This window comes from Chrysemys picta, chromosome 6 (genome assembly GCF_011386835.1).
Source record: "Chrysemys picta bellii isolate R12L10 chromosome 6, ASM1138683v2, whole genome shotgun sequence".
NCBI lineage: Eukaryota > Metazoa > Chordata > Testudines > Emydidae > Chrysemys > Chrysemys picta.
The window spans coordinates 51,985,842-52,012,454 of NC_088796.1; the positions used below are offsets into that span (position 1 = coordinate 51,985,842).

At 42.0% G+C, this 26,613-nt stretch overlaps 1 protein-coding gene across 13 annotated transcripts in view; it reads left to right on the forward strand.

Annotated features, from left to right (window-relative positions):
• XRCC4 (X-ray repair cross complementing 4) overlaps positions 1-26,613 on the forward strand; it is a 276,331-nt gene that overhangs the window by 149,739 nt on the left and 99,979 nt on the right. Inside the window, exons 2-3 of one of the 13 annotated variants that reach the window (XM_065550175.1) lie at positions 114-10,275; positions 11,270-12,020. The exons of 3 other annotated variants lie outside the window; for them this stretch is intronic. In XM_065550175.1, the coding sequence (XP_065406247.1) occupies positions 9,699-10,275; positions 11,270-11,685 (993 nt within the window). In that variant the 5' untranslated portion in view covers positions 114-9,698 and the 3' untranslated portion in view covers positions 11,686-12,020. Of the gene's footprint in view, positions 1-113; positions 10,276-11,269; positions 12,021-26,613 lie in introns of those variants that run through there. 9 more of the 13 variants (XM_065550167.1, XM_065550171.1, XM_065550166.1 and 6 more) reach the window with 9 other exon arrangements.

Genomic DNA, 26,613 nt, shown 5'->3' on the forward strand with positions numbered 1-26,613 from the left:
ATATGCATATATGCATCCGAAGAAGTGGGCTGTAGTCCACGAAAGCTTATGCTCTAATAAATTTGTTAGTCTCTAAGGTGCCACAAGTACTCCTGTTCTTATTTTTATGACAGACATCTGTGTAGCATTTCCTTTAACTGCCGAGCATGAGAGACTGAACTTGATGCCTGAATTTGTAGGGAGAATAGCACATGCATAATCTTTTGAGCTATGAAACATGTTCACTCCATTTGCCTGTGAAAGTCAGATATATTCAGAATTGCTTTCTATGAATAAGCAGAGAAAATAACATGAACATAATGTTCAGGTAACAAACAGTTTCAAAGTAATGCGTTTAAAAAGTCAAGTTTTTCATAGTAATGTTAACTCTGTGACACTGAACATCTAGTAAAGTTGGGGCCAGATAATGCTTCCTGGTTCTGGGCACAACAGGTTTCCTCCATACATGGTCTACCCTTCCCACAAGGAAGAAGTGTACATATGCCTCTGCAGTATTTCCCTCCTTTCCCAGTGCCCTACTCAAGCCTTTTCACCTTTCCAGGGATCTATGCTGGGGGATGGGTGGGGACTGAATGAACCCTGGGGAGGAGGTGAGTGGTTCAGGGATGAGGTTTGGGGAGAGAAGGGAAGATGCACACAGTCCATCTTCAGGCTCCATAGACCTTAGGCCTAAAAGATGATGCTTTCCCAGACTGTATTATCTTCTCCTTGTAACACCCACTCCTTGGAGCAAACACCTACGTTTATTTTTTTAATAACGTTTTCTTATGTTTCCTGTGTAGTTGGGGTGGAAAGTTGCTGCAACACTGTCAAGGCTCCTAAGCTGTTACAGCTGCTTAGTGCTTCTGTCCTTGGAGCTCTGGTGTTATCAGCACTAGCAGAGAGCGCAGACTGCTAATTCAGCAGACCTCGATGTTATTCCTAGGGAAAGACCACAGGCACAGTTCAGTGACAAAGGGACTTGGGAAGGTTTACTGTCCTCAAGGCACAGTCCTAACGACTTGCACAACTTGTACAAGTACATTCACCCATGAGTGCCCCATGGCAAGGAGCGGCACAGTCAGCAGTGGTAGTTTTTGCTGTCCATTCGGCCACACAAGGCGAGGTACACTGACATTTATAGACTGAGACAAACAACTGGGATAAACAAGTTATGTAGCACCTTGCATATTTCATGGCATTTGTTTGTTACTTTCACTTGTACCTTGTCCTGATATCTTGGACAAAACATCCCTATTCATTATTCTATCAAACGATCTTATCTTGTACTAGATTGGGGTGTATCTATACTAGCCTTCTGAAATATATTTATGTAAATATCTAGTGCCTAGTACTTCTTAGGAACACCTATGTTTTAGCAATGTTAGAGGCAACTTTGTTAAGTTCATGTATTGGACAGTGAACTTGTAAGCATTTACTTTAATACATGGCCTGACTTTGGCTCACAGCATGTGGTTTAGGCATCAGGTTTTGCACCAGGGCCAGTACTCCAGGCTCTGTCTCTCTATTACATCCTGTTCAATTATTTATTTATTTACATTTTCCTCCCATTTAGATCTGGAATTTAACATTGCATGGGTAACAGTAGAGTCACAGAATAAAACAAGCTCCTGTATCTTCCACAAAATATAAGATATATTGATCTTATGAGGTTTGTGTCAGGGTCCCTTCCTTGCAACAGTTTGATAACCTGTAGAAATCTAGGTCTTTCCATTGTTTGCAATAAAAATATTGGACAGTGCAAGCCTACATGATCTATAGAATATTTTATAACTGCAGTGCCTAATTCATGGCTCTTGGCCAGCATCAACAGAAATATCCAAACATTTTTCCTCAAATCTACACAACATTAAGTTAACACTTTGTGTTTTAAAAAGTGACAATTATGGTTGGCTTAGAAGGCATATTAATATAAGGCAAACACAGAACCCTCAGATATAGTTGAGAAGTATAGCTTCATAAAACATTGTATGTTACTTCTAGACTGCAAAAATATATCCACCCATTTGTCCCTGGTGAGTGGGAAATGTACCTGGAGAGTTGGTGAATGTAGCAGACACAAAATGAGAAGAAGATCATCAGTTTCATAAGGGCGCAATAGCTTTTGAGTAGCAGCTGTATTATACAGACCAGTGTCTTGCAAATTTCACTGTGGTGCTACTGCAAAATGCTCCACCGGTGAAGGAGAAGACTAGAGTCTCCCCTTCCATTGCAAAGCACTCCAGTAGTGGAAGAATGAATTTCTGTTTTACTTGCTGTTTCTGAAGTGCATAGAATTCCAACTGCACCCAGGAGAAATTTACAATATTGTGGTCACTTTCATTGCTATTGCTCACACAGCTATTAGGTATCAATGAATGTGATGAGAATCTGGCACCTTATTGACTCAGTGCTAATGCTGCCGGTGTGCTGAGATGACTGCCTGTGATGCTGACCAATATTGTCTCATTGTTTCCTGGTATTCCCCCCCATCTATCTGTCTATCCATCTCCAGGGGTGGGGAGTTGTATGGGCCCGTGGTGCCCGGGCTCCAGCAATATTCAGGGCCCAGGGGCCCGGAACCACTAATGTTTGGGGCTGGGTCTCTCCTCGGCCCCGCCTGCTGCCCCCACACGCCTCCCCCGAGTGTCCCCTGGCCCCACTTGCTGCCCCCGCGCACCCCCTCCCCGGGCCCTGGAGCCTGCAGCTCATGCTGACTGCTCTGCCAGCTCCCCGCATCAACTGCTGCCGCAGGGTCCTAGTGCCCCCCCCCCCCATCCACTAATGGCAGGGTAGGCTGCCCTTACCCTGTCCTTCTGCCCTAGCCCTGAGCCTCTCCAACGCCCCAAACCCCTCATCCCTAGCCAGAGCCCTCATCCCCTCTGCACCCTAATCCTCTGCTCCAGCCCTGAGCCCCCTCCTGCATCATGAACCCCTCATCCCCAGCCCCACCCCACACCCCAACCCTCTGCCCTAGCCCTGAGCCCCCTCCCAAACCCCTCATCCTAAGCCCCATAGCCCTCACCCCTGCACCCCCTCCTATCCCCAAACTCTCTCCCAGAGCCAGCACCCCCCCTTTCCACACACCCCGTCCTGCCCCCAAATTCCCTCCCAGAGCCTGCACACCAGCCCTCTGCACTCCCTCCCAGAGCCTGCACTCCTCACCCCCTCCTGCACCACCACCCCTTGCCCCAGCCCACAGCCTGCACCCATCATCACCTCCTGCACCCCCACCCCCTGTCCCAGCCTGAAGCCTACACCCAGCACCCAAGCTCCATCCCAAAGCGTGCACCCCAGACTCCTTCCAAGGGCCTGCACCCTGAACCCCTCCTGCACCCTAATCCCCAGCACAGGGCCTGCACCCCAGACCTCCTCCCCCCACCCAAACTCCCTCCCAGAGCCTTAGGAAGGTGGGAGGCGGGGTTTATGGGGGGGGTCAGGTTCTGGGCACCACCAAAATTTCTACAAACCTGCCACCCCTGTCCATCTCTTGTCTGATACTTAGATTGTAAGTTCTTTGGGTGGATAGGGACCACCTTTTGGTTCTGTTTGTAGAGCACCTAGCACAATGGGGTCCATGACTAGGGTTCCTAAGTGCACGGTAATTAAAATAATAAATAATAATAATATGTAAGTACATTGATGGTGCAGCAGGCTCCCTACCTGGCTCCACACCTTTCCCCTCTCAGCAGCAGCAGATGCGCAATGGAAGCTGCAAAGCTGGTGCTCTGGGCGGAGGCAGCCCACAGAGCTGCCTGGCCACACCTCCGCCTAGGAGCTGAGTGAGGGGGATGTTGCCACTTCCAGGGAGCCTCCTGGGTAACTGCCACCCAGAGTCTGCCTCACCCCATCCCATGCCCCAATTCCCTGCCCCCCCACACCCAAACTCTGCTGCTGCTGGGCAGTGGGCCGCAGTGCCCTGAGATTTCTCCAGCAGAGACTGGTGCCTGAGCTGCCCTCTGGCCAGGTGCACTGGCCACTGAAGAAGTAAAGGAGGTCACGGAAAGTCACAGAATCCGTGAGCTCTGTGACAAACTCACAGCCTTACTTATGATCAACAAGGTGATATAGTCCCAGCGTCTTTTTGGACTCATTAGTGCTTCTAGCAGATAGCAACAGTGGTAAAAAAAAATACTTTTTTCCCCATCTTTTGCTTGCCAAGAGACTGTGTTTGTTCTCTGATTAAGACCAAGTGTACTGATCCACAGTGGTCAACTTCAGGTTGTACTATTATCATATACTCTACCAGAGACTAACTGAGTAGGCCCACAAGGAAGCTTCAGCCCCTTCCAGTGGGCTCTCAACCTTTCCAAACTCCTCTGTCCCTTTCAGGAGTCTGATTTGTCTTGCGTACCCCCAAGTTTCACCTCATTTAAAAACTACTTGCTTACAAAATCAGTCATAAAAATGCAAAAGTGTCACAGAATGCTATTACTGAAAAATTGCTGACTTTCTCATTCTTGCCATACGATTATAAAATAAATCAATTGGAATATAAATATTGTACTTACATTTCAGTGTATAGTATTTAGAGCAGTATAAACAAGTCCTTTTCTTTATGAAATTTTAGTCTGTACTGACTTCGCTAGTGCTTTCCATGTAGCCTGTTGTAAAACTAGGGAAATATCTGGATGAGTTGATGTACCCCAGGAAGAGCTCTGCATACCCTCAGGGGTACACATACCCATGGTGCCTTAGCCCACCTTCTAGACACGGATAATCCAGAGCACAACATAACTTGCCAACCACTCCTTTGAAGTGATGCTCACTTTGAACATCCCCTTTGAAGGGGATGTTCAGATCTCCGATGGTGCTATCTTATTTAGCTGGTTGTGAAGGAAACGAGACAATAGTGCACTGATTTATAGTGTAAACACGATCTCCTTCACTAGAAGGGCTAAATATATGGTTTTGGTCTGGATTGTGAACCCCTTACTCACATTGGGGAACTGCTACTCCCATAAGCAGATATCAGAGAAACTACTTATGGGAGTAACTGCTCCATATTCTGAGCGGGGTTTACAATCATGTTTAAATGGAAGCTTATGTTCTGCAGCACACAGGCAACTCTATGGAAAGAACCTGTATCCACTGAATCCTCAGATTTTCCTGTAAATTTCTATAGAATTTGCTTATGAGCACACATTTAGAGGCAGTCGTAGTAAACTTAGTCTAATGCCCAAAATAAATAATAGCGAGCATCTTGCCATTTTCCAGTGTTGTAAAATGCAAATGTTTTCAGCCCTCTCACTCAGGTTCCTGTTTTGGGGATTACATGTTGTGCCTTCTTGAGGCTATGGCCCTTTACATTTAATTAGTTCTCTTGTGTAGTCCAAGCCACCAATGGCTTGATGCTGCTCTGGTTATTAAGCTTTGATCCAAGTTATTAAAAAAATGTCTATTATAACAGCACCCAACTGTGCTGCTGCTGTTAAAATGCCGTCTGTCAGGGCTTCTCTCTTAAAGCCTATTTTAAGGAGTTTAGAACTTGGTCATTTTAATTCATTTCAAGCTGAAATGATTCCCCCTCCCCACCCCCACCCCAAAATAGATGCAATTGGAATTGGTTTGTCCTTTCTTTTCTTTTCTTTGTTTTTAAATGAAGCAAATCAGATTTTTCTTTTGATTTTAGATGCATTTTCCTTAAATTGTAGTGAAAATCTACTTTCAACTGTAACCTGACATTTGGAAGCACTTTGGGTTTACATTTGTAAAACTGCTTCCCATCTGTGTAGTACACCAGGTCTTTGATTCAAAATGCAGACACAGTGCTGCTTTCACAAACTTGGTATTTTCTTTTCTCAATCCTATTGTTCCAAATGTTGCATTAGGGAAGGAGTTAATATAAAATAGCTATATTAACATTTGAAAACAGCCTACTCTGCATCCACCTGTCACTTCTATTGCACATTCCTTATTATATCGATATTAACATTGTGGTATAATTGAAAGTCCTAATCTCTGAATGAGCTATTGCAGGCTGTTGAATAAATCTACTAGAACATCAATAATTTGCAGAGATGACTGAAAGAACCATTGTGGATCACTGAATTTTATGAGTAAGCAAATAAGCAAATAGTTAATCACAACATTTTATTTGATAACTGTAGTTTAGTTGTGACTACATTGGTTCGTATTAGCAAATGTTCTGTAGTATATTTTGTAAAGCTTAGTACATTGTAGTGATGACCCAGCATCTCACTGCAGCACTGCCCTGTTACATTTCAGAAAATTGGGGAGAGGCCATTGATTTTTTGTATGCAAATTATGGGATCAGATGTATTAATAAAGCACTAGTTGTCGAGATTCTATTTCAGTATTTATTTTTATATTCACTTACATCTGTATTTGCAAAAAAACCATGAACTCACCGGATTCTAACATCTAACCCTGATGTACTTCCATGAATATATTTAATTTTGCCTATTTTAAGATGATGATAAAATAAAAGAGCAATTCAAATAAAGAAGCAATATAACTTTTTTTTTAGGAGGGTGAAGGAAAATTATGTCAGTAGCTTTCCTTTTCCTTTAGCATATCACATGCACACAACAGTACTAATGGCTCTTCTAGGCACTAGTTGACTCTATTTGAGAGTGACCTGGAAGAATGAAGCCAGAAAGACCTAGCTGCAAATCATACTTCACAAAGAATTTTGAACTGAAAATGTATTGACCCACTGTGTGTCTCCTGAGTGCTAGTGCTGGTCCAAGTGGGTTGTTTTACAGTAGACCTGGGTCTGAATCAAAACCTTGGGTCTGAAAAACCTTAAACTCTTGAACAGGACTCATGTTCCAAGAACGGAGGGAGCAGCTCTGTTTTTTTTTTTACAGAATTAGCACTTGCAGAAGTATCCTTTCATCAATGGGAAGAATCAGTTCTTGAGTTAGAGAGTTGTTGAGAAGAGCTGATAGCCAGGTTCTATAATCCTGAGCAACTGGATAAAACCTTTATTTTCAGCTGTTGAAGAAGGCTGCATATGAGATGCAATCAACAAAGCCAGACTAGATTTCACAGACTAGAAAATCCTGTTTCTGGGACCTTTTAAAGAACAGCATACTCAACTATAGTTTGGTGGAAGAACATAATGCCTGCAATTGATTGCAAATTTAAAAACAATGATTTTTAATATTTATCCTTGATATGGTGTCTTTTTAGATTTCATGTGCTCTGTCATAACTCTTGTGGTATAGCCTGTTTCAGATAGAGAACTGTGGAAATCAGTGTTTTCCACTTGATTTTATCCTGATTTTTCTCACAAAGTAAACAACTTCCAGGCCAGACTTTGGGTTCTCTGAGTCATTCTTCCAAACAAGATCTTCTGATCCTTGATACCAGTTTACCTGCTCATCCAACAAACATCTTTGTGCTTCCTTACATACTATATTTTATGCATAGAACACTCTCCTTGAACTGATCTATAAGGTCATGTTCAATCAAGCCCTTTTGTCAATTTTAGAAGGGTTGTACATTGGGGCTAATAGATCAGAAAAGAATCAGATAAGGTGGCTTGAGAGTATGGGGTTAGAAGTCAGGAGGTCCTGAGTTCTAATAATCTCTACGATGTATTTATACTGGCCTGGGACAAGTCACTCCATCTTTCCATATTTTTCCAGATTTGTAAAAAGGGATAATATTTATCCACCTACCTGACGGATGTTGAGGGTTTATTAGTTAATATCCATACAGTGCTTTGGATGTGGGAAACACCATATAAATGCCAAGCATTACTAATGAGTCAAGCAAATTAAAAGTTTTGGGGAGATTATTTCTAGTGAATTTTGATTAGTGCTTAAAATAGGAAAGAGGAATAGGCATCTTACTTCTGGCCAGTTGAAAGAAGATGAGGGGGGAAATGGAGCATACTCCTAATTTTTAGTTTAAATTTTGAATTTAGTGACTATTTTAATGAATATCCAAATTGTACTAGCCTAGAAAGTCTATGCCTTTTTGTGCATAGATTTGGGGTAGATGAAAGTCTGATTGCAAGTTATGCAAAAATGACATAGAAAGAATAGTGTTTTGTTATCTTTTTCTACCTATTGCAATAATTGCAAAGCGAAACTGTAAAGTTTTGAGTGAGAAAGGATTAATGGGAATTTTTGAATTTGTCAGTTTATTCTATGCTCTTCCCCAATGCAGTGAATGAGTAGTAAACCTGGAAGAAGGTGATTTATTCAGACCGCTCCAAAATATCTGTTTAATCTTTCTAACTCAAGTATTGTAGTACAATTTATATAATTCATTTGCTGTAGAAGCCCTTTAAAAATAAGAATAATAGAAACATGACGATAAAGAAAAATGTTGGTATTGTGATGCACAATAGGCGATATATATAAAACTTCATTTAAATGTATATGAACTCAAAAGCCCCATAATACATGCAATAATTATAATAAAGAAAATTGTTCTATACAAAGAGCTTGATCCAAAGCCCACGGAAGTCAATGGAAAGGTTCCCTTATGTTCACTTGGGTTTATATTATACCCAAAATCCATTAATGTGCTTCAACTTTTTACTGTATAGCTCATTTTACTGTTTTTGAATTTAAGTTTTCATCCATGATGATAGGTTCTCTCATAAAATTAGTTCCCTCTTTGTCCCAAGGATTATTAGTTCTTATCCTCAAAGAAGCAGCATGTACATCAGTATAAAAGATGTTGACAGTGAAGTACTGAAGTAGATAAATTAAATTTTTAAAAGGAAGCTTTAATTAATGTCAGTCCTTAGTGATGAAAAAAATCCATATGAATGGTTGGCATGATGCCACAGTGCACTGGTAACTGCCATTACCAGACAATTTCTATCTTTGAAAAGTAGGTACAGTGTTTTCATGCTGGAAAGCCTGGAAGCTCTCTTTCGTCTTCATGATGAAAAGCTCTCCACAGGGCACTTTCCCTAGATCTGCATAAAATGACATGCACACACCCGAGGTTGGGTGCCAAAGCTTTGTAAAACATAGTGAACATGGGAAAAGGGTTCTAAAATAAAACGGTACAGCAGCAATAAGTAATAACAAAAATTGCTACCCTGTAAAATTCATTCTAAATTCATCTTCTGTTATACAAACTCCTAGCTATTTCCTATTTGTTTCTAGGGGTAAATGTGACATATTTAGAGTGTGCATTTCCGACTAATAAACAGAAGTGCTCCAAGGAGAAACTGTTTCTTCAAAAACCTTTGTGCCAGGCAATCACACGTTATATTTTGTATAACAATTCTTTTGAAAAACATCTACTGATGTGTAACCTTACAAGAAGGAAGCACTTTTCAAAATTGGAGTTGTCAGCAGTGGCTTTATTAGTATTAGTGCTTTGACTTAGGCCTGGTCTACACTAGGCGTTTATGTCCAAGTTAGCGCCGTTACATCGAATTAACCCTGCACCCATCCACGCTGTGATGCTATTTAGTTCGACATAGAGGTCTCTTTAATTCGACTTCTGTACTCCTCCCCGACGAGGGGAGTAGCGCTAAATTCAACATGGCCATGTCGAATTAGGCTAGGTGTGGATGGAAATCGACGCTAATAGCTCCGGGAGCTATCCCACAGTGCACCACTCTGTTGACGCTCTGGACAGCAGTACGAGCTCGGATGCTCTGACCAGCCACACAGGAAAAGCCCCGGGAAAATTTGAATTTGAATTCCTTTTCCTGTCTGGCCAGTTTGAATCTCATTTCCTGTCTGGACATCGTGGCGATCACAGCAGCACTGGCAACGATGCAGAGCTCTCCAGCAGTGATGGCCGTGCAGTCTGTGAATAGAAAGAGGGCCCCAGCATGGACTGATCGGGAAGTCTTGGATCTCATCGCTGTGTGGGGCGATGAGTCCGTGCTTTCTGAGCTGCGCTCCAAGAAACGGAATGCAAAGATCTATGAGAAGATCTCTAAAGACATGTCAGAGAGAGGATACAGCCGGGATGCAACGCAGTGCCGCGTGAAAATCAAGGAGCTGAGACAAGGCTACCAGAAGACCAAAGAGGCAAACGGACGCTCCGGATCCCATCCCCAGACATCCCGTTTCTACGAGGCACTGCATTCCATCCTCGGTGCGGCCGCCACCACTACCCCACCAGTGACCGTGGACTCTGAGGATGGGATAGTGTCCACTGCCGGTTCCTCGGACATGTTAGGGGACGGGGAAGATGAGGAAGGAGATGAGGAGGGCGAGGCAGTCGGCAGCGCTCACAACGCTGATTTCCCCGACAGCCAGGATCTCTTAATCACCCTTACAGAGATCCCCTACCAAGCGTCCCCAGCCGTTACCCCGGACACAGAATCTGGGGAAGGATCAGCCAGTAAGTGTTGTAAACATCTAAACATTTATTTTTAACAGAACAGGAATATTAACAATTAAAAGAATGGGTTGTTCATGATTACTTTGCCCTAGGCGCTTAACGGTTCAGTCATGGGCAGTGCAAGTTTTGAAAAAAAATCTAGCAATGTCCGGTTTTCCGTGATTGTCCTGCCCAAGCCGCTCTACTGTTTAGTCCCTGCTACTGCAGCTACAGTAAAATGCGGTCTATATGTCCGGGGATAGAGCAGTAATCCTCCTGGGACATCTCGATGAAGCTCTCCTGGAGGTAATTGGAAAGCCGTTGCATGAGGTTCCTGGGGAGAGCGGCCTTATTGTGTCCTCCGAAGTATGACACGTTGCCGCGCCACGAGACTATCAAGTACTCGGGAATCATTGCTCTGCACAGCAGGGCGGCATACGACCCTGGTCTTTGGAGGCTTTCCCGGAGCATTCTCTCTCTCTCACTCTCAGAGATCCTCATCAGGGTGATGTCGCCCATGGTGACCTGCTTTGAATTAGGTAGGGGAATGTTAGTGTTGGGACTGCTTGCCCGTTCCTTTACAGAACTGTAACCGCTGGTTTGCAGCCACGCGGTGGAGGCGGGAGAGGGGCAGCCGAAAGGGATCGTTCCCGGGGACAGCCGCGAGGGGGTGGGACAGGGGCAGAGTTCCCAATTGCCGGATTGCTGGCAGCAGGGACTGACATTGCTTTAAATGTGAAATGAGGCCAGTGGTAATATAAAAGTTTTAAACTGCCACAAGTCTACGGCTTACCATGTCTGCCTGCAACAGAAATTCCGTTGTGCTGCCCCGCTTCTCAAATGTGCTGTGCAAGACCCCAGGCACTGAATGCGAAGGCCGAGAATTCGACCTTGTGCTGAGTGCGCATGTGATAGGTGCTGTGCATGGTCTTGTTCACAAAGAAAGACTATGTTCTTTGTTCACAACTACATTTATCTTTCTGAGGAATTCACTCCCTTTTTCCCATTTCCACAGCCCCATCTGCGACTGTCTCACAACCTAGCCTGGCATCACACTCCCAGAGGCTAGCGCAGATTAGGCGTAGGAAGAAGAGGACACGGGAGGACATGTTCTCGGAGCTTATGGCCTGTTCCCGAGCCCAGGCAGCACAGCAGACCCAGTGGCGGGAGAACTTGACCCAAATGCACCAAGCAAACATGGATCGGGAGGAGAGGTGGCGGCAGGAAGACCAGCAGGCGACTCAAACGCTGCTTGGACTACTGAGGGAGCAAACAGACACGCTCCGGCGCCTTGTGGATGTTCTGCAGGAACGGAGGCAGGAGGACAGAGCCCCGCTGCAGTCTATCTCTAATAGCCCTCCCCCCGCCACCAAGTCTCATACCCACCTCACCCAAAGTGCAAAGAAGGAGAGGCTGCAGAGTCCGTGCTAACTCTCACTCCACCCCTGCAGAGAGCTCTAGTAGCAGAAGGCTCTCATTCCCCAAAATTTGAAAAGTTCTTTCCTTCCCACCTGACACAAGCCCCCGTCCAAGTTTCACCTCCCAGTTCCATGTGTAGTTGATAATAAAAAATACGTTTCTGTTAACTACTGTTTCAATCATGTTCTTTTGGAGGAGGAGGGGAAAGGGGGTTGGTAATTGGACAGGACAGTCACCTTTGGCAGGGTACATAGGCGGGGGCAGGTACAGCAGCAGGGCACATACACAGTGCAGTGATGCAGTGACTAGTTACCCTGGTTAGTCTGGGAGGTGGTTTTCATGTTATGTGGTGGGGGGTGGGTTGCTCTGTGACTTTGTGGCGGGGGAGGGCAGTTACAGATCTTAAGCAGCGGTCCTTATGCAGGATCACAGAGTCACGCAGCAGGGGATCTGTAACCGTCCTCCCCCTGCCACAAAGTCACATAGCCCCCCATACACACAGTCCCGATCAGGAGGGGTGACAGGCTCCGTTGAAACAACCATCCCACCGCAGCGGAGCCTGTCAATCCTTGAGTTTAGAAGCTTCATTCGCGTCACTACACTACACCCGCTCCGCACCACAGTCTGCGTCCCAGTTTTAAAAAATTCCCGCGAAAACTGTATTAAAGAAAACGGTGTGCATTAACAAAGTAGAACTATTTTTATTTCGAAACGTGTGTTGGAAGGGGGGTGAAGGGGGTATGTAACTGGATAGGATAGTCAACATTAACTGGGTAAAGAAACGGGGGCAGGTTCAGCTTCTCTGTACACAAACTTGAAAGTCACAGGTTACCCTGCTCACTCAGGAACTTAGCTTTCAAAGCCTCCCGGATGCACAGCGCTTCCCGCTGGTCTCTTCTAATCGCCCAGCTGTCTGGCTGTGCATAATCAGCAGCCAGGCTATTTTCCTCAACCTCCCACCCCACCATAAAGGTCTCCCCCTTGCTCTCACAGAGATTGTGGAGCACACAGCAAGCTGCTATAACAATGGGGATATTGGTTTCGCTGAGATCACAGCGAGTCAGTAAGCTTCTCCATCTCCCCTTGAGACGGCCAAAAGCACACTCCACCACCATTCTGCACTTGCTCAGCCGGTAGTTGAAGAGTTCTTTTTCAGTGTCCAGGGCGCCAGTATAGGGCTTCATGAGCCAGGGCATTAGCGGGTAGGCTGGGTCCCTGAGGATGACTATAGGCATCTCCACATCCCCAACAGTTATTTTGTGGTCCGGGAAGTAAATACCTTGCTGCAGCCGTCTAAACAGACCAGAGTTCCTGAAAACACGAGCGTCATGAACCTTGCCCGGCCATCCCACATAGATGTTGGTAAAACGTCCCCTGTGGTCCACCAGTGCTTGCAGCACCATGGAGAAGTAGCCCTTTCGGTTAATGTACTGGGTGGCCTGGTGGTCCGGTGCCAGGATAGGGATGTGAGTTCCATCTATGGCCCCACCGCAGTTTGGGAATCCCATCGCTGCGAAGCCATCTATGATCGCCTCCACGTTTCCCAGGGTCACTACCTTTGGCAGCAGTACATCAACGATTGCCTTCGCTACTTGCATCACAACAACCCCCACGGTAGATTTGCCCACCCCAAACTGGTTCGAGACTGACCGGTAGCTGTCTGGCGTTGCAAGCTTCCAGAGGGCTATGGCCACTCGCTTCTGGACAGTCAGTGCAGCTCGCAACCGGGTGTCATTGCGCTTCAGGGCAGGGGACAGCAACTCACAAAGTTCCAGGAAAGTTCCCTTCCGCATGCGAAAGTTTCGCAGCCACTGGGATTCATCCCAGACCTGCAGCACTATGCGGTCCCACCACTCAGTGCTTGTTTCCCGTGCCCAGAATCGCCGTTCCACGGCATCAACATGACCCATTGCCACCGTGATGTCCTCGGCGCTGGGTCCCCTGCTTTCTGAGAGGTCTGTGCTACTCTCAGACTTCAGGCCATCACCGCGGTGCCGTAGCCTCCTCGCCTGACTTTTCTGCATCTGCCTCAGGGAAACCTGTATGATAAGCTGCGAGGCGTTGAGAGCGGCCACAACTGCAGCGATGGTCGCAGCGTGCTCCATGCTCGCAGTGCTGTGGCGTCCGCGCTGTCAATGACTGGAAAAGTGCGCGAACTGATTTCCCGCCGGCGCTTTCAGGGAGGGAGGGCGGGACTGATGGACGGATGACGACACTTACCCAAAAGCACCCTGGACACATTTTGTTACCCAGAAGGCTTTTGCGGCTACACCCAGAATTCCAATGGGCAGAGGGGACTGCGGGAACTGTGGGATAGCTGACCACAGTGCACCGCTTCCAATGTCGACGCTTTCCCCGTTACTGTGGACTCACAAAGTCGAATTACTGTCCTTAGTGTGGACACACACGTTCGACTTTGCAATATCGATTCCAAAAATTCGATGCAAGTCAAATCGAACTACTCTCGTAGTGTAGACAAGGCCTTACTGTATACATTAAAAGGAAGAAAAGACACAAAGCCAAACCAAGAGCATCATAAACTCCACATTCTGCTTTTTAAAATAAAAAAAGAGAAATAGAATCAAATGTATGTAATATTGAGGAAAGAAATGGATCCCTTTGTTGCAAAAACCTATTTATACATGGTTACTTATCTGTTCTGCTTATTTCATTCAAATATCACATATTCAATGTGACAAGTCCAAAGCCTTTATTAATACCTCAGAGTTAATTCACGAGATTCCAAGCTTCACAAATTACGTGTGGAAAAGCAGTTTGGATTTATCACAAAACATTCTCTGGTATTTGATAATATATATTCCAGAAATTGGATATCTTTCACTAAGGATGAATTAAGTCTCCACTTGGCAGGTATATGGTCAGACAGAATGATAATATAGGTCTGTACATCCTGAACATTGCTAAGTGCTGCTTTAGAAATTGAGCTGTGCTTGAAGAATGATGGGTATAAGGCAAAGTATGATTACAGGCAGATGGGTTAATCTTTCTGCACATTCCCAACTCAATTCATAATTATAAATTAATAAATGTTTTTTCTTTTTTCACAGATGGGAGTTATTAGATTGATTTAACTCACCTGGGATTAACCAACATGCTGAAACCCTTAGGCTTAATTCTGTATTCCTCAGCCACTCAAAAACTCCCAATGACACACCTCTGAGACTATGATTTAAAAAAAAATTAGGTACATAGAGTTGGGCACCTAAGTGAGCTGTTGGATACCCAAAACTTTTGAAAATCTAGTCAGTTACTGAGGTGCCTATATATGGAGTGACTTTAGGTACCTGTTGTTGTTTTTTTATTTGGCCAGGGAGTTTTGGGTTTCAAGGAATGCAGGGCAAGCCCTTTATAGAGAGACAGTGTCTATCAACTGCACTCAAGATTACACAGGGCATAATTTAAATAAAATGGGATAAATTGGCATATACGTTTACATATGTTAGTACTTCGGAGTGTAATATGTATATTTCTCAACTATCTTGTCTCCAAGGTAAGAATATTTTCTAATAACAGTAAAATAAATATTTCCCAATGAAAGAATAGCTCCCTTTAACAGTTGTATAGTTGCCAGCGTAGTCTAAACAACCTACAGTAACCCATTTTAACCTTAAATTATTCTAGTAGAAGAGTATATTGCAGTCCTGGGGCTACTTATTCCTCAAAATTTTGTATCTTTATGTGTCCAATTGCTTTCGTATATCAAGAAAAAGCTTAACTAATTAAGGTTTTTAAGCATAAAAACTAAAGCAAGAGATGCCAACATGTAAAATATGAATACAGAAGAATAGACAGTTATTCCCTGTTAAAAACAGTTGAATTCCCAATATACCTCTTCAAATATTAACTTCTTCAAGTATATAAAACCTTCAGTTATTTTACATAGTTTTTATAAAATGTGTATCATTAACCAAACATTTCACTTGTAACTTTATCACTCCCATTTATAACAATGCACAAAGTATTGCTATGTGGCTCTTAATTTTAAAAAAGAACTTCCTAATTCTGATGGTAAGAAATACCTTTGAAGCTTTTATTTTTCTCTTTAAGAATTGTGTAATAAAAACACCAAGTCATTTCCCAGAAGGTGTTTTAAAAGAAATGTCACTGCCAACACAAAGGGGGAGACCTGGAACACCTCTGTGAGACCTGAGATGCTAGTATTTTGCATCACTGATCAGCATACGTGACAGCCAAACAAAATGTAAATGAAGCAACTAGTCGCCATTTGAAGGCACGCACGTAAAATTATATCAGCGAATCTAATTTGCACTATTATCAGGGATTGAAAAGGGAGGAACCCTTCAGGCAGCCTGTAACACAGAGCTCCACTAATGAGAGTCTAATTTATCTCATTAAAATCCTACTTTTCTATAGCAGAGGAAAACTATCAAATACTCACAAATAGTTTTAGTTTTATTAACAAAAGTACTTCAAGCAGAGAGCAAAGAAACAGCAATTTTAACTGTGAGATTACTATCATCTTAGTTCTTGAGCCTAGAAATATTGGTAAGACAATTTACTACTTGGCATGTGGTTTTAGTCTATTTGAAACAGACTAATTGGGAGTATAATATGAACTAGAAGCTTTTTTGACAGTCATTTTACTTGCCAGTGTGTTAAAAAAAATTAAACCATACTATTTTACAGGTCAAATGTTTATAGTAATTACCTGACTCTGCTTTCATTGGCATAACATAGTAACAATGTATAACAGTTTATTTTATGTTTTTGCACAGTGCTAAACAAAGCTCAGCAGTTTATGGCATTTGGCAAAATCACCTGCTTATCTTTGCACTATAAAGTGTGGTTTATACTGCTTGTTGTGCATCAACCGGCATCATAACACTTATTTAAACATTGCTCTTTGGTCCATATTAGTATTAAAAGCACTCTATTCATTACTTGTTCCTTGGCTAGAATCTGCCATTTACTCACCGATTACATTAAATATGATTAATTGTAGGCTGCCTGCAAGCCCCTGTTCCTTCATTTTACAACAGCAAATCTGAGTCACAATTCCCAGTGCTAACTAATTTTATAATGTGTAATAAGGTGTGCTTACCAAAACTCCCAACAAAACAACACTACTTTATTTGTATGGTAGCTGAGCAGAAAATGACCCATTTTTTAGAAGATTAAAAATGCTGTCCCCACCCCCAATGAAGCTATTTACTAAATCCTTCTGATTTCTATTCATGGTCTTATGTAGCAAAAAGCTCCTTAAACGTATATGATGCCACCTTCAAGCTCTGCCATCTACCATTTCCTTGAATAGAACATACTGATTAATATAAATTAGCCCTCCCCTCAAAAAAATATACATCATTAAATGTTTAGTTATAATCATATTGTTACAGCACCCAACAATACTGTGAAAGTTAAGAACCTGGCAGCATTATTGGGGCCACATGCTCAGCTGGTATAATTTGGACAGTGATGCGATACTGACTTATACCAGCTGAAGATGTGGTCCTCAACATCTGCAGAAGTCCACAAGATAGATAGCTGACATTTTGCTTTTAAGTTCCACTATTCGGGAGCCAAGATGGCAGTTGGCTGATTCTGAAACAATTGTGTTATACAGCGGTTGTGATAAAAAGAGATATCCTAGAAGAAGAAGAAAGGGATTGCAATACAGTCTGATACTGGTAAGCTGAGTTAAAAAAATTATAAAACAATGTTGTGTTAAGAAAAAGTGCTTACATTCCTTCATTAGAGCCAGGAGGAACACAGAGACAATAGCACAGAAGAGGAAGAAATGACTTCACACAGTCTTACTACAGGCCTAATCCAACTACCATAGAAGTCTATTGACTTCAGTTGACTGGATTAGGCTTTATGTTAGGCCAAGTATTCATTACAGATTCTCAGTAAGTATGACTACTGTTGCAGGGTGCTTCTGGCCCTTTAAGAGGGAAGAGGCCAGTCCACCTGTGACTGGTCATCTGGCACCCCCTATTAGGCTTAAAAGAGGGCACAAGGGCTAGTGGGAAACAGAAAGAACAACAAAGAGTTACCTGGGGGGAGAGGGGGACCTGCAGAAAGCCCTACAGGGCATCGCTGGAAAGATGGAGGAATTGCCAGAAAGCCAGCAGAGGGATATACCTACTGACCTTCCTGTGCCAGAGAACCATGGTCAGAGAAGACTGGAGAGGGCTGAAAGCTCTGAAGAGCAGTAGAGAGAGGTGTCTGCTGGCTCTCTGAGCCTGATAGCTGAAACCAGAGGGCCAGAGATCTCTCAAGGCTGGGATGAGGCATGGTGAGAAATGTTGGAGCTACAGAAAGCCTAAGCCTGGTGAGAGATGCATGGATTGTACATTGATGGACTGTTGGGGACTTATTTTTGTGTGGTTTATACACACAGGGCTTTCTTTTGTAATAAAGTAATGCTACAAGAGCTACTTATAGTCAAAGACGGTGTAGACTATTTCTGGGAACCATTGGAGGGGAAATGAGGCAGGCACACTGATCTTGACATGGCCTGTCACAGGAGGGCACTCCAGGTGAGGGATCACCTTATGACACCTTTGTTATTGGCAGTACAACCACTTTGGATGAATGGGGATGCATAAGCTGCAATATCACTTATGTCAGATGCATCGTTTGATAGACAAGGTCCTGTACCCTCTGTGGTAAGCTGACCCTGCATTCTGCGGGCAAGACATGGTGGTTTCCGTGGCACTCTGGTGAAAACTATAAACTGTGACAGTTGTGGGTAGGTTTAAAAATCAGAGGGTTTTTAACTGAAATATACAAATGCATATGCAATCAGCATAGTGTTCTTTGTGTTGATTTTTATGTTATGCTGTCCACTTCTTAAAAAAATATACCACAGATCTGTGCATTGACTAAAGATAAATGCACTCTGGAAGTTGTCAGGGAAAAGTGGCATCCGTGTGTAACCCTTCAGCCAGATTCAGTATGTCTTGACAAATAACTAAACCAGCTCAAGCCCCCATCCTGAAACCTCTGAAAACTGAAGGCACCCTCCCTGGATGCCCTTAACACTTAACAGGCACAACTTTCCCACTTGCAAGCACTCTGAGACTTGCATACAAACAAGAAAATCATTATTAGTGGACAGGGAACTCAGTCATACGCTTGAGAAAACACAACAATAGAATATACATGCATGCAAAAAGTAAAATATCTCCCACTCCTTCCAGTAACTTTGACAGTAGTCCTTCTAACTTCCTTCCCAGCCACCAGTGAGAATGCCAACGATAATAGTCCTTTGGCCACACCACCCACCATCCCCCAAACCCCACTCATAGTTTGGATCAGTGAGTAGCATTAGTCCAAGTGTGTCTTTGCAGGTCTGTCTCCAGTCCCACTGGAGCTGCTTGTATGGTCTCGCCTGGAGGCGCCACCACCTAACTCAATAATTTATCTTTAATAAGGTGCTGGGTAGGCAGGGCCTCACTGAAATCCACTCAGCTCTATTGTCCTCTATGACAGTTCTTGCAACAAAGTCCTCAGTCTACATTATCTCTTGCAATGAAGTTCCCATGGGAGAGGAGTCAAGAGCACTTAGGACCCTTGAGTAGAGTCCTGACTGCTTGGATATGAGCTCTTTGCTATAAAACAAGAGCTCTTTCCCTCTCCAATCTCCCCTTCCATTACCCTGAAAAATCTGAGTTCATGTATAGTTATGACTCACCAAGTGTCACTTTAGGAATTGTGGGTAGATAGCCCATGCAAATGAATCTCTCTTTGGCAGTACTTTTCCCTTTTCACAAATAGAGGAGTAGAAAAGCTCTTTCCTCTGTTGCTCCTGCCCTTAAGGTTTACATGTGCAAGGAAAAGTTAGGACTTTTGGCACCCAAAGAAGTATGGGAAATGGTTCCAGGGACCCAGGATGTGGTGAAGACCTTTAGCAATGGTGAAGGGAATACATTTGCCTCCTCTTTGTGGGCTGAGGCGGAGGTGATTTGAAAGTGGAGAAACTGGAGACCTTGAACTTAGTTGCCTATCTCTGAAATCTAATTTTCAAGGAAGAAATGCTTAGCATGAAAGACATCACCAGACAGCTAATCATTAAGCTGGACATTCAGTTCAACTATTGCAAGTCAAGGACGTATTTGCGTCATCAGACCAAAAGGTGAATGCAAATTTGTGCCATCAGTCAAGACAGGAGTCTGTCATCTGTGACGCATGACAAAGGTTGGAGGATTATCACTGAGAATTCTCAAGTACAATAAGAGTTTTTCAAGCATTCCTTATAGTATATAGACCATAAGATGGATGTCAGTGGTCTTCATAAGGTGTCAGTAAGGTCAAGGCTATAGGTGGAAGCTTTGTGTGAGTGAATTATGCTCCTTTGTTGGGTTACTGAACAACTATGGATGTTTCATTTCTCACCTGGTGACAGTATTTAATCTTTCTGATCTTCTGTATCAAAGAAAACCATGAACCTAATCACATGAGTGTAACAAAGTTGTTTAAAACAGCTAAGGACTTTCTGCTCAGCTTTCAGGTGTCAATACAAGATTCATCAGAACAATTGGGTGGATACATTGTTTTGTGGAAAAGGAGCAGTCATCTCTCCCGTTATATCTTCAGGAAAGAAAAAGCCAATTGCCGTTATTTGAAGGATGCCAAGCAAAATAATGTCTTGAACTATAACAGGGTTAAAAAAAAGAACTAGATAAATTCATGGAGGATGATGGACTCCATCAATGGCTATTAGCCAAGATGGTCAGGGATGCAACCCCATGCTCTGATTGTCTCTAGCCTCTGTTTGCCAGAAGCAGGCAGTGGGTGACAGGGGATGGATTACTCAAGGGTTGCCAGTTCTGTTTGTTCCCTCTGAAGCACTTGGCATTGGCCAGTGTCGGAAGATAGGATATTGGACTAGATGGACCATTGGTTTGACCCACTATGGCCGTTCTTATGTTCTCTCCTGCTACAGACTATTGAGAAGGTGTGTTAAGGGGACATAAGTTCCCAGAAGTCTAGTGGGAGGAGGGGGACGGTTCACTGCCTCCCCCACCCAAGTCCAAAGGTCCAGGTGTGTGGAAGCTGTGCAAAGGAGGGTGGAGAGGAGTGAGTGGGACAGAGAGGAGAGAGCCTGGCAGAATGGATCTCTTCTATGTTCAATCCTCCACTGACACAAGGTCCTTGAAGGACATTACTGTGGTGAGTTCAAGTTAGGGCTTCCCCTGTGCAGCAGAACCTTCCTATGCAGCTGGGTAACCTTGAATCAGTCGGTTCCCTGTGCACTGCCCCCAGTGCTTTCACCATGCATGAACACCCACTCTCTACTCCATGGGGTTTTAGCTCTACTGGCGTGGACTATCAAAGCCATAAGAGTACAAAGTCCCTCCTCCCAAGATGTTTAAAGCTTAATATAGGCAAATATGCATGAGATGCGGAGAGGAACAGAATTGTTGTTGGTGAGATCACTGCCAGAGCTTTGTGGCAGAAGTGGATTATGAACAAGGATTTGAAAGAAGGAGAAAAACTTTATATTTCCTTGTCTTGTTTTGTTTAAACAAAGTGGAATAAATAACACAAAATGTATATGGCACTTTAATGTAACTGGGAACTATTTCTTCCCCCTTCCCCCCCTCCCTGCTAAAATGTGAAATTATAGAAAAAAGTAAATCCAGCCTGTAACTATAGCCACTGGAGTCAATGGATACTGACCCATGCCTTATGACAGGGCATAGCCTTTTGTAGCCCCTGACCCATGTCACGTAAACAGGGTCAGGAAATATGAAAAACAGCCTCTTATCAGCACTCTTGTGTGACAACGTTGAATTGCATATGCTTGTCCTTACCACTATTGTTATGATTAAAAAGTGTAAAACAGCATTCATTTGTAAATCATGCCTGCTTTAAATATTAACCCAACAAATTTTAAAATCCTAATCTGAGGGAAAGCATCATGCTAGATTACTTGCTTTAGATGGTGATTTATATCAAGAGAATCTGAACATGGTTCCTGTTATAGAAGAGTTTGTTTTATTATCTTTTGATATCCTTGGGTAACAAGCTCAACACAGTTCTGTTATTAGTGAAAATAGTTTTGGAGAAAATAACAGGTGTTTTAGTAGTAAAGAGCCATTGAGAGAGTAAATCATTGGGATATGCAGTATTTATGTGTATGACTGAAATAAGAGATTATAAAATGAATCTCTTCATGTGCAACCATGTAGGCTAGCAGAAAAACAGATATCAGCTACAAGAACTGGAAGCCCTTAGTAGCAGTAGGGAATGTCCTCTTAAAACTGATCTTTAACCTTTGGTCAAACAACTCAGTTTGACATTTTTCAAGCTTGAAAAAGATTTATTGCCTGAAATGGAATAACTGTGAGAATGTATGGTTAGTGGCAATCTAGAAACCATCATAATCTTCCTTACTGCACATAGACAAGATTCAGGGATGGACAGAATTTATTACTGACCGATTAACAAATTAAGATAGAATGTCTGAGATAATTTCTCTGAATACTCTTACCTCCTCCCTGTTACTTCATAGGCTGTGGGGAAAAAAGAAATCAGCTACTAACACACTAGTATAAATGTTTGGAGGGAGGGGGTGATTTTGCATAATCTACACAGTAATCCTATTATTCAGTTACTTGTTTAGGAAATATGGAAACAGGAAATATCTCTGTTCATCTATTGAACAAAATTAGTTTTTATAAAATCATAGAAATGTAGAGCTGGAGGGACCTCAAATGTTCATCTAGTCCAGCCCCCTACACTGAAGCTAGAACTAAATATACCTAGATCATCCCTGACAGCTGACATTTTCATGTAGTGCATTTAATAGGGGGGTATTTTGAAACAATGGGCCAGATCCTTAGCTGGTGTAAATCAGCATAGCTCCATTAACTTCATTGTAGCTACACTTGTGTAGCTACTTATGGCAGCTTAATATCTGGCTCAGTGTTTACACTACTACCTGTGCCATGAAGGCATTTTCAAACAGCAATGTTTCTCACCCAGCCTTGAACATGAGTGTTTTTTTTTTAATTGAGTGAGACAGAGTGCATTTATTGGAGAGTATGTGGTGGATGTGACATTCAGAGCTATCCCCTACTCAGTTTGGACCTGATTTTGATACCCTTATTTGTGTTATATAGTACTTTATTCCATGAGTGATCCAATTATAGTTAATGGGACTAACTCATGAAATAAGGTACTACTCAGCATGATAGGATTGTTAGAATATGGTCCAGTGAAAGGAGTCAGGCATGGGGTCTTGAACATTTTTTTAGAAAGTCATCAAAGATGTACAGAAATAATATTGATTTAACGTTATCTGCAGGACAAAAGTTCTAATGTTACAGGACCTTGGTTGTGCTTTTTGGTGGTATTGGTCCTGGGTAAAAGCTGGAATATTGTGTAGGACTTCATCCCACAACTTTCTGCCCAAGAAGAAAAAAAATGACTCACTGAGCCATGGTTATACAGGTTTCTCCTTTCTTGGAAAAAGGTTAAAGTCAAATGATTCAATATATTTTCCGAACACATACAATGTACATAGGATCGTGTTCTGGCTTTAAATCAACACCCAATGAAGTCAGTGATTTCTAAGTGCACGTACTGTGATCAAAACCAGAATATGGCTCAATAAGTTTTGGCATTCTATTCCAATCTTACTTTTAATGAAACTTTATCACATATCTCTGTGTAGCCTGTATCACATGCATTTTCCTTTTTGGTCTTCAGTAAATGTCATTTTGTAAATTTTTCCAATATTATAAAATAATAGATGCTTACTGCCTTTGTTCTCTGGCAAACCGTGTCCCAGAATGAGCCTATTATATCCTTTCACTAGGAATATTAAGTTTCTATAATACTCTTTCACTAAAGTTAATATCTGCTTTATATTGTGGAAACTCATCCCTTCCTTCTCATTGTAGACAAGTGCTCAGGGAAAGTCCTTCTCCCCCCTCCCCCTTCCCCTCAGTATAGAGGAGTCTATTGAATTAAATTGTTTCTGCTGGTTCTAATCCTTTGATTTATTCTTTTAAGCAATTTATAAGGAGTTTATTCCTCTTTCCTTAAAAATGTAGCAGCAGTTATTGGAGTCATTAGTTAAAAAGAAGCACTTAATCCTAAATCACTATTTATTGAATACATCTCACATAACTTCTGCAGGTCTGTTGTGAGATGGACACTGCACCAAATGGTTGTTTTTTTCCCTTTGGATTTCACAGCTATTTAGAGTAAATTAACCCCTGTAATATGGAAACTAATATCATCTCTCCCTGAAGATGAGACTGTGTGTAGGTTGGGTTAGTAGAGCATGCACATCCACCCCCTGAGCTTTTCATGCTCACACAATTTAAAGGAAAGACTATATTAGTTTTTCAGTAGAACCTCTTTAGAAAACACCATGGCCAAAGTGGGATTCCCTATTATAGTGTTACCAGTGGAGCCATGTTGCTATGAAGGAGTGTGTGAGTGTTTAAAGCCTCCATACGGAGCCTTAATAATAATGTATATGTATTTTCTAATTGTAAAGAAACGGGAATTCAACAATGCTATCATAATAAAATTTCTGAACTCAAAATACACGAAGAGTTGTTTGTTCTCCTCATACATTTGTTGAATTTTCATGAAATGTTACTCTAAAAACAGTCTTATCTTTGGACATGGAGTACCCAGTCCTTAGCATCTGTTTTCAGTGGCAGCTTGGTATGGAGCTAGCTTTTCAGTGGAGAGCCAATCTGGATGATCATGTCCTACCATCAAAAATGTCCCAAATCTGTGACACTTTTGCAGGGGGATGGTCAGGACACAATAGAGCTTGTCAATAAGAGATTCTTCAGTGGAAGAAGATAATGTGCTTAATTTAACAGGATAGATCACATTTGCTATGTCATGTAGGCCTTGAAGATTTTGGGAGTCAAAACATTGCCATTCCCATTTTGTTAAGGATTTTGCGTACTGCTTCTGGTCTTGGTGGCTCTCAGGACATTAGGTGGGGGAGGATACATGGAACATCAATACAGGCTGGGGTGGAGATTATCCTACTTTGTGGAAAGGCTGTCTCAAATCTGGTAAAGCCCCAGAAAACCAAAGTCGTCTTTGTGGAAGTTCTGTGTACCGACTCTGGTTGTGACCCCTGGCGGCCTCCCCCTTAATCCTGACAACACTACTCAGTTATTATATGACTAACATGGGGTCAGGATGTACTCCTTTTTTAGTTAACTTTCATCATTAGTCTTTAAAATCTGTCAATCTTTCAACTCGTCAGTAACGATAGGTTTCATAGGTAATTCCATGACATAGATGAAGTATTCCTAATTTGTTCTTTTCACTTCTTTTGGTATTTGCACGGTTATCCTAAATATCTTATTGTCCAAGGCCCTTATTTTTCATCTTGATCCACAAATGTTGACCTCTGTACATATGTAAATTTCCATAAAGGTCAGTGTATATACCTTGAAGATCAAGATCGAGACTCTGCATCTGCACAAGGGGTCTGTGTTTGTACACCTTGATGGAGGGTCAGGGCCAGATTAGAGTACAGTCCTCAGGCTTCAACCTTATATTAAGTTTCCATTTATGAAGGGTTAATACATGATTAATAAATATTTTAAGGATATTGCATTAATAATCTGTAGTATAGATCGTTATAAGCACATCATTAGAAAGTATGATAGATGTTTATAAACCCAGCTTATAACCATACTGTTAACCCTTTGAACTTGAATTGTCCATAACAATTAATTATTAAAGTTTCAATTAGCCATGTAACACTTTATAAACTGTGACCTTACTGGATAGATACAGTATACTTACATCATTATTAAGATATATACTCAATAAGTATATATCTTAATAATGATGTGCTCCCTTGTTCGTCCAACATTTAGAACAATAATTTCAAGTTTCTTTCTTTATATATCTACATTCTCAGGAAAACAAAGCTTTTAGACTGAACAAAGTTATCTGTAATTTTTTTCCATAGAAAAATTCTCTTGTAATGTTGATTGAAATTGTGCCAGCACATCTCCCATAAAAACATTAGTGTTAATGTCATATGTCTGATCAAGACATGGGCACCTTCTATGTACATCACTCTTGAATCCATTATTAAGACTTAATGACAGCAATATATTCCCAGATATGCCATAATGACATCTTAAACGCTGTCTTTAAATTCACAGTATAAAAAGCCTTTTGGAAGTCACTGCACATCAAAAAAAAAAAAGTAGGTAGTGGATAGAAATTTTTATAAAGTATTCTAAGTATACACTTGGTTTAGCAGTGCTGTTGTATTAATTTTGATGGAATAAGTGGGCTCAGAGTGTCAAAGTGACTCTATTACTGTGCAACACTAAACGATGAAACACCGTTCACGGTTATGAGTTTCAAGATTGTCCCACAGCAAACACACTAGGAAATTCAAACCAAAGTTTGGAAATGTATTGATTAGGACACACAAGAAAAAAAGAATGAGGGGGAAAAAAAAGGCATTTTGGATAGGGCTGTCAAGCGACTAAAAAAATCGCGATTAATCGTGCGATTAAAAAAAATTAATCATGATTAATCGTGTTGTTAATAATAGGATAGCATTTATTTAAATATTTTGGATGTTTTCTACATTTTCAAATATATTGATTTCAATTATAATAGAATACAAAGTGTATAGTGCTCACTTTATTTTTTATTACAAATATTTGCACAGTAAAAAACAAAAGAAATCGTATTTTTCAATTCACCTAATACAGGTATTGTAGTGCAATCTCTTTATCATGAAAGTTGAACTTACAAATGTAGAATTATGTACAAAAAATAACTGCATTCAAAAATAAAACAATGTAAAACCTACAAGTCCATTCAGTCCTACTTCAGCTAATCACTCAGACAAACAAATTTGGTTAAAATTTGCAGGAGATAATGCTGCCCGCTTGTTGTTTACAATGTCACCTGAATGTGAGAACAGGTGTTTGC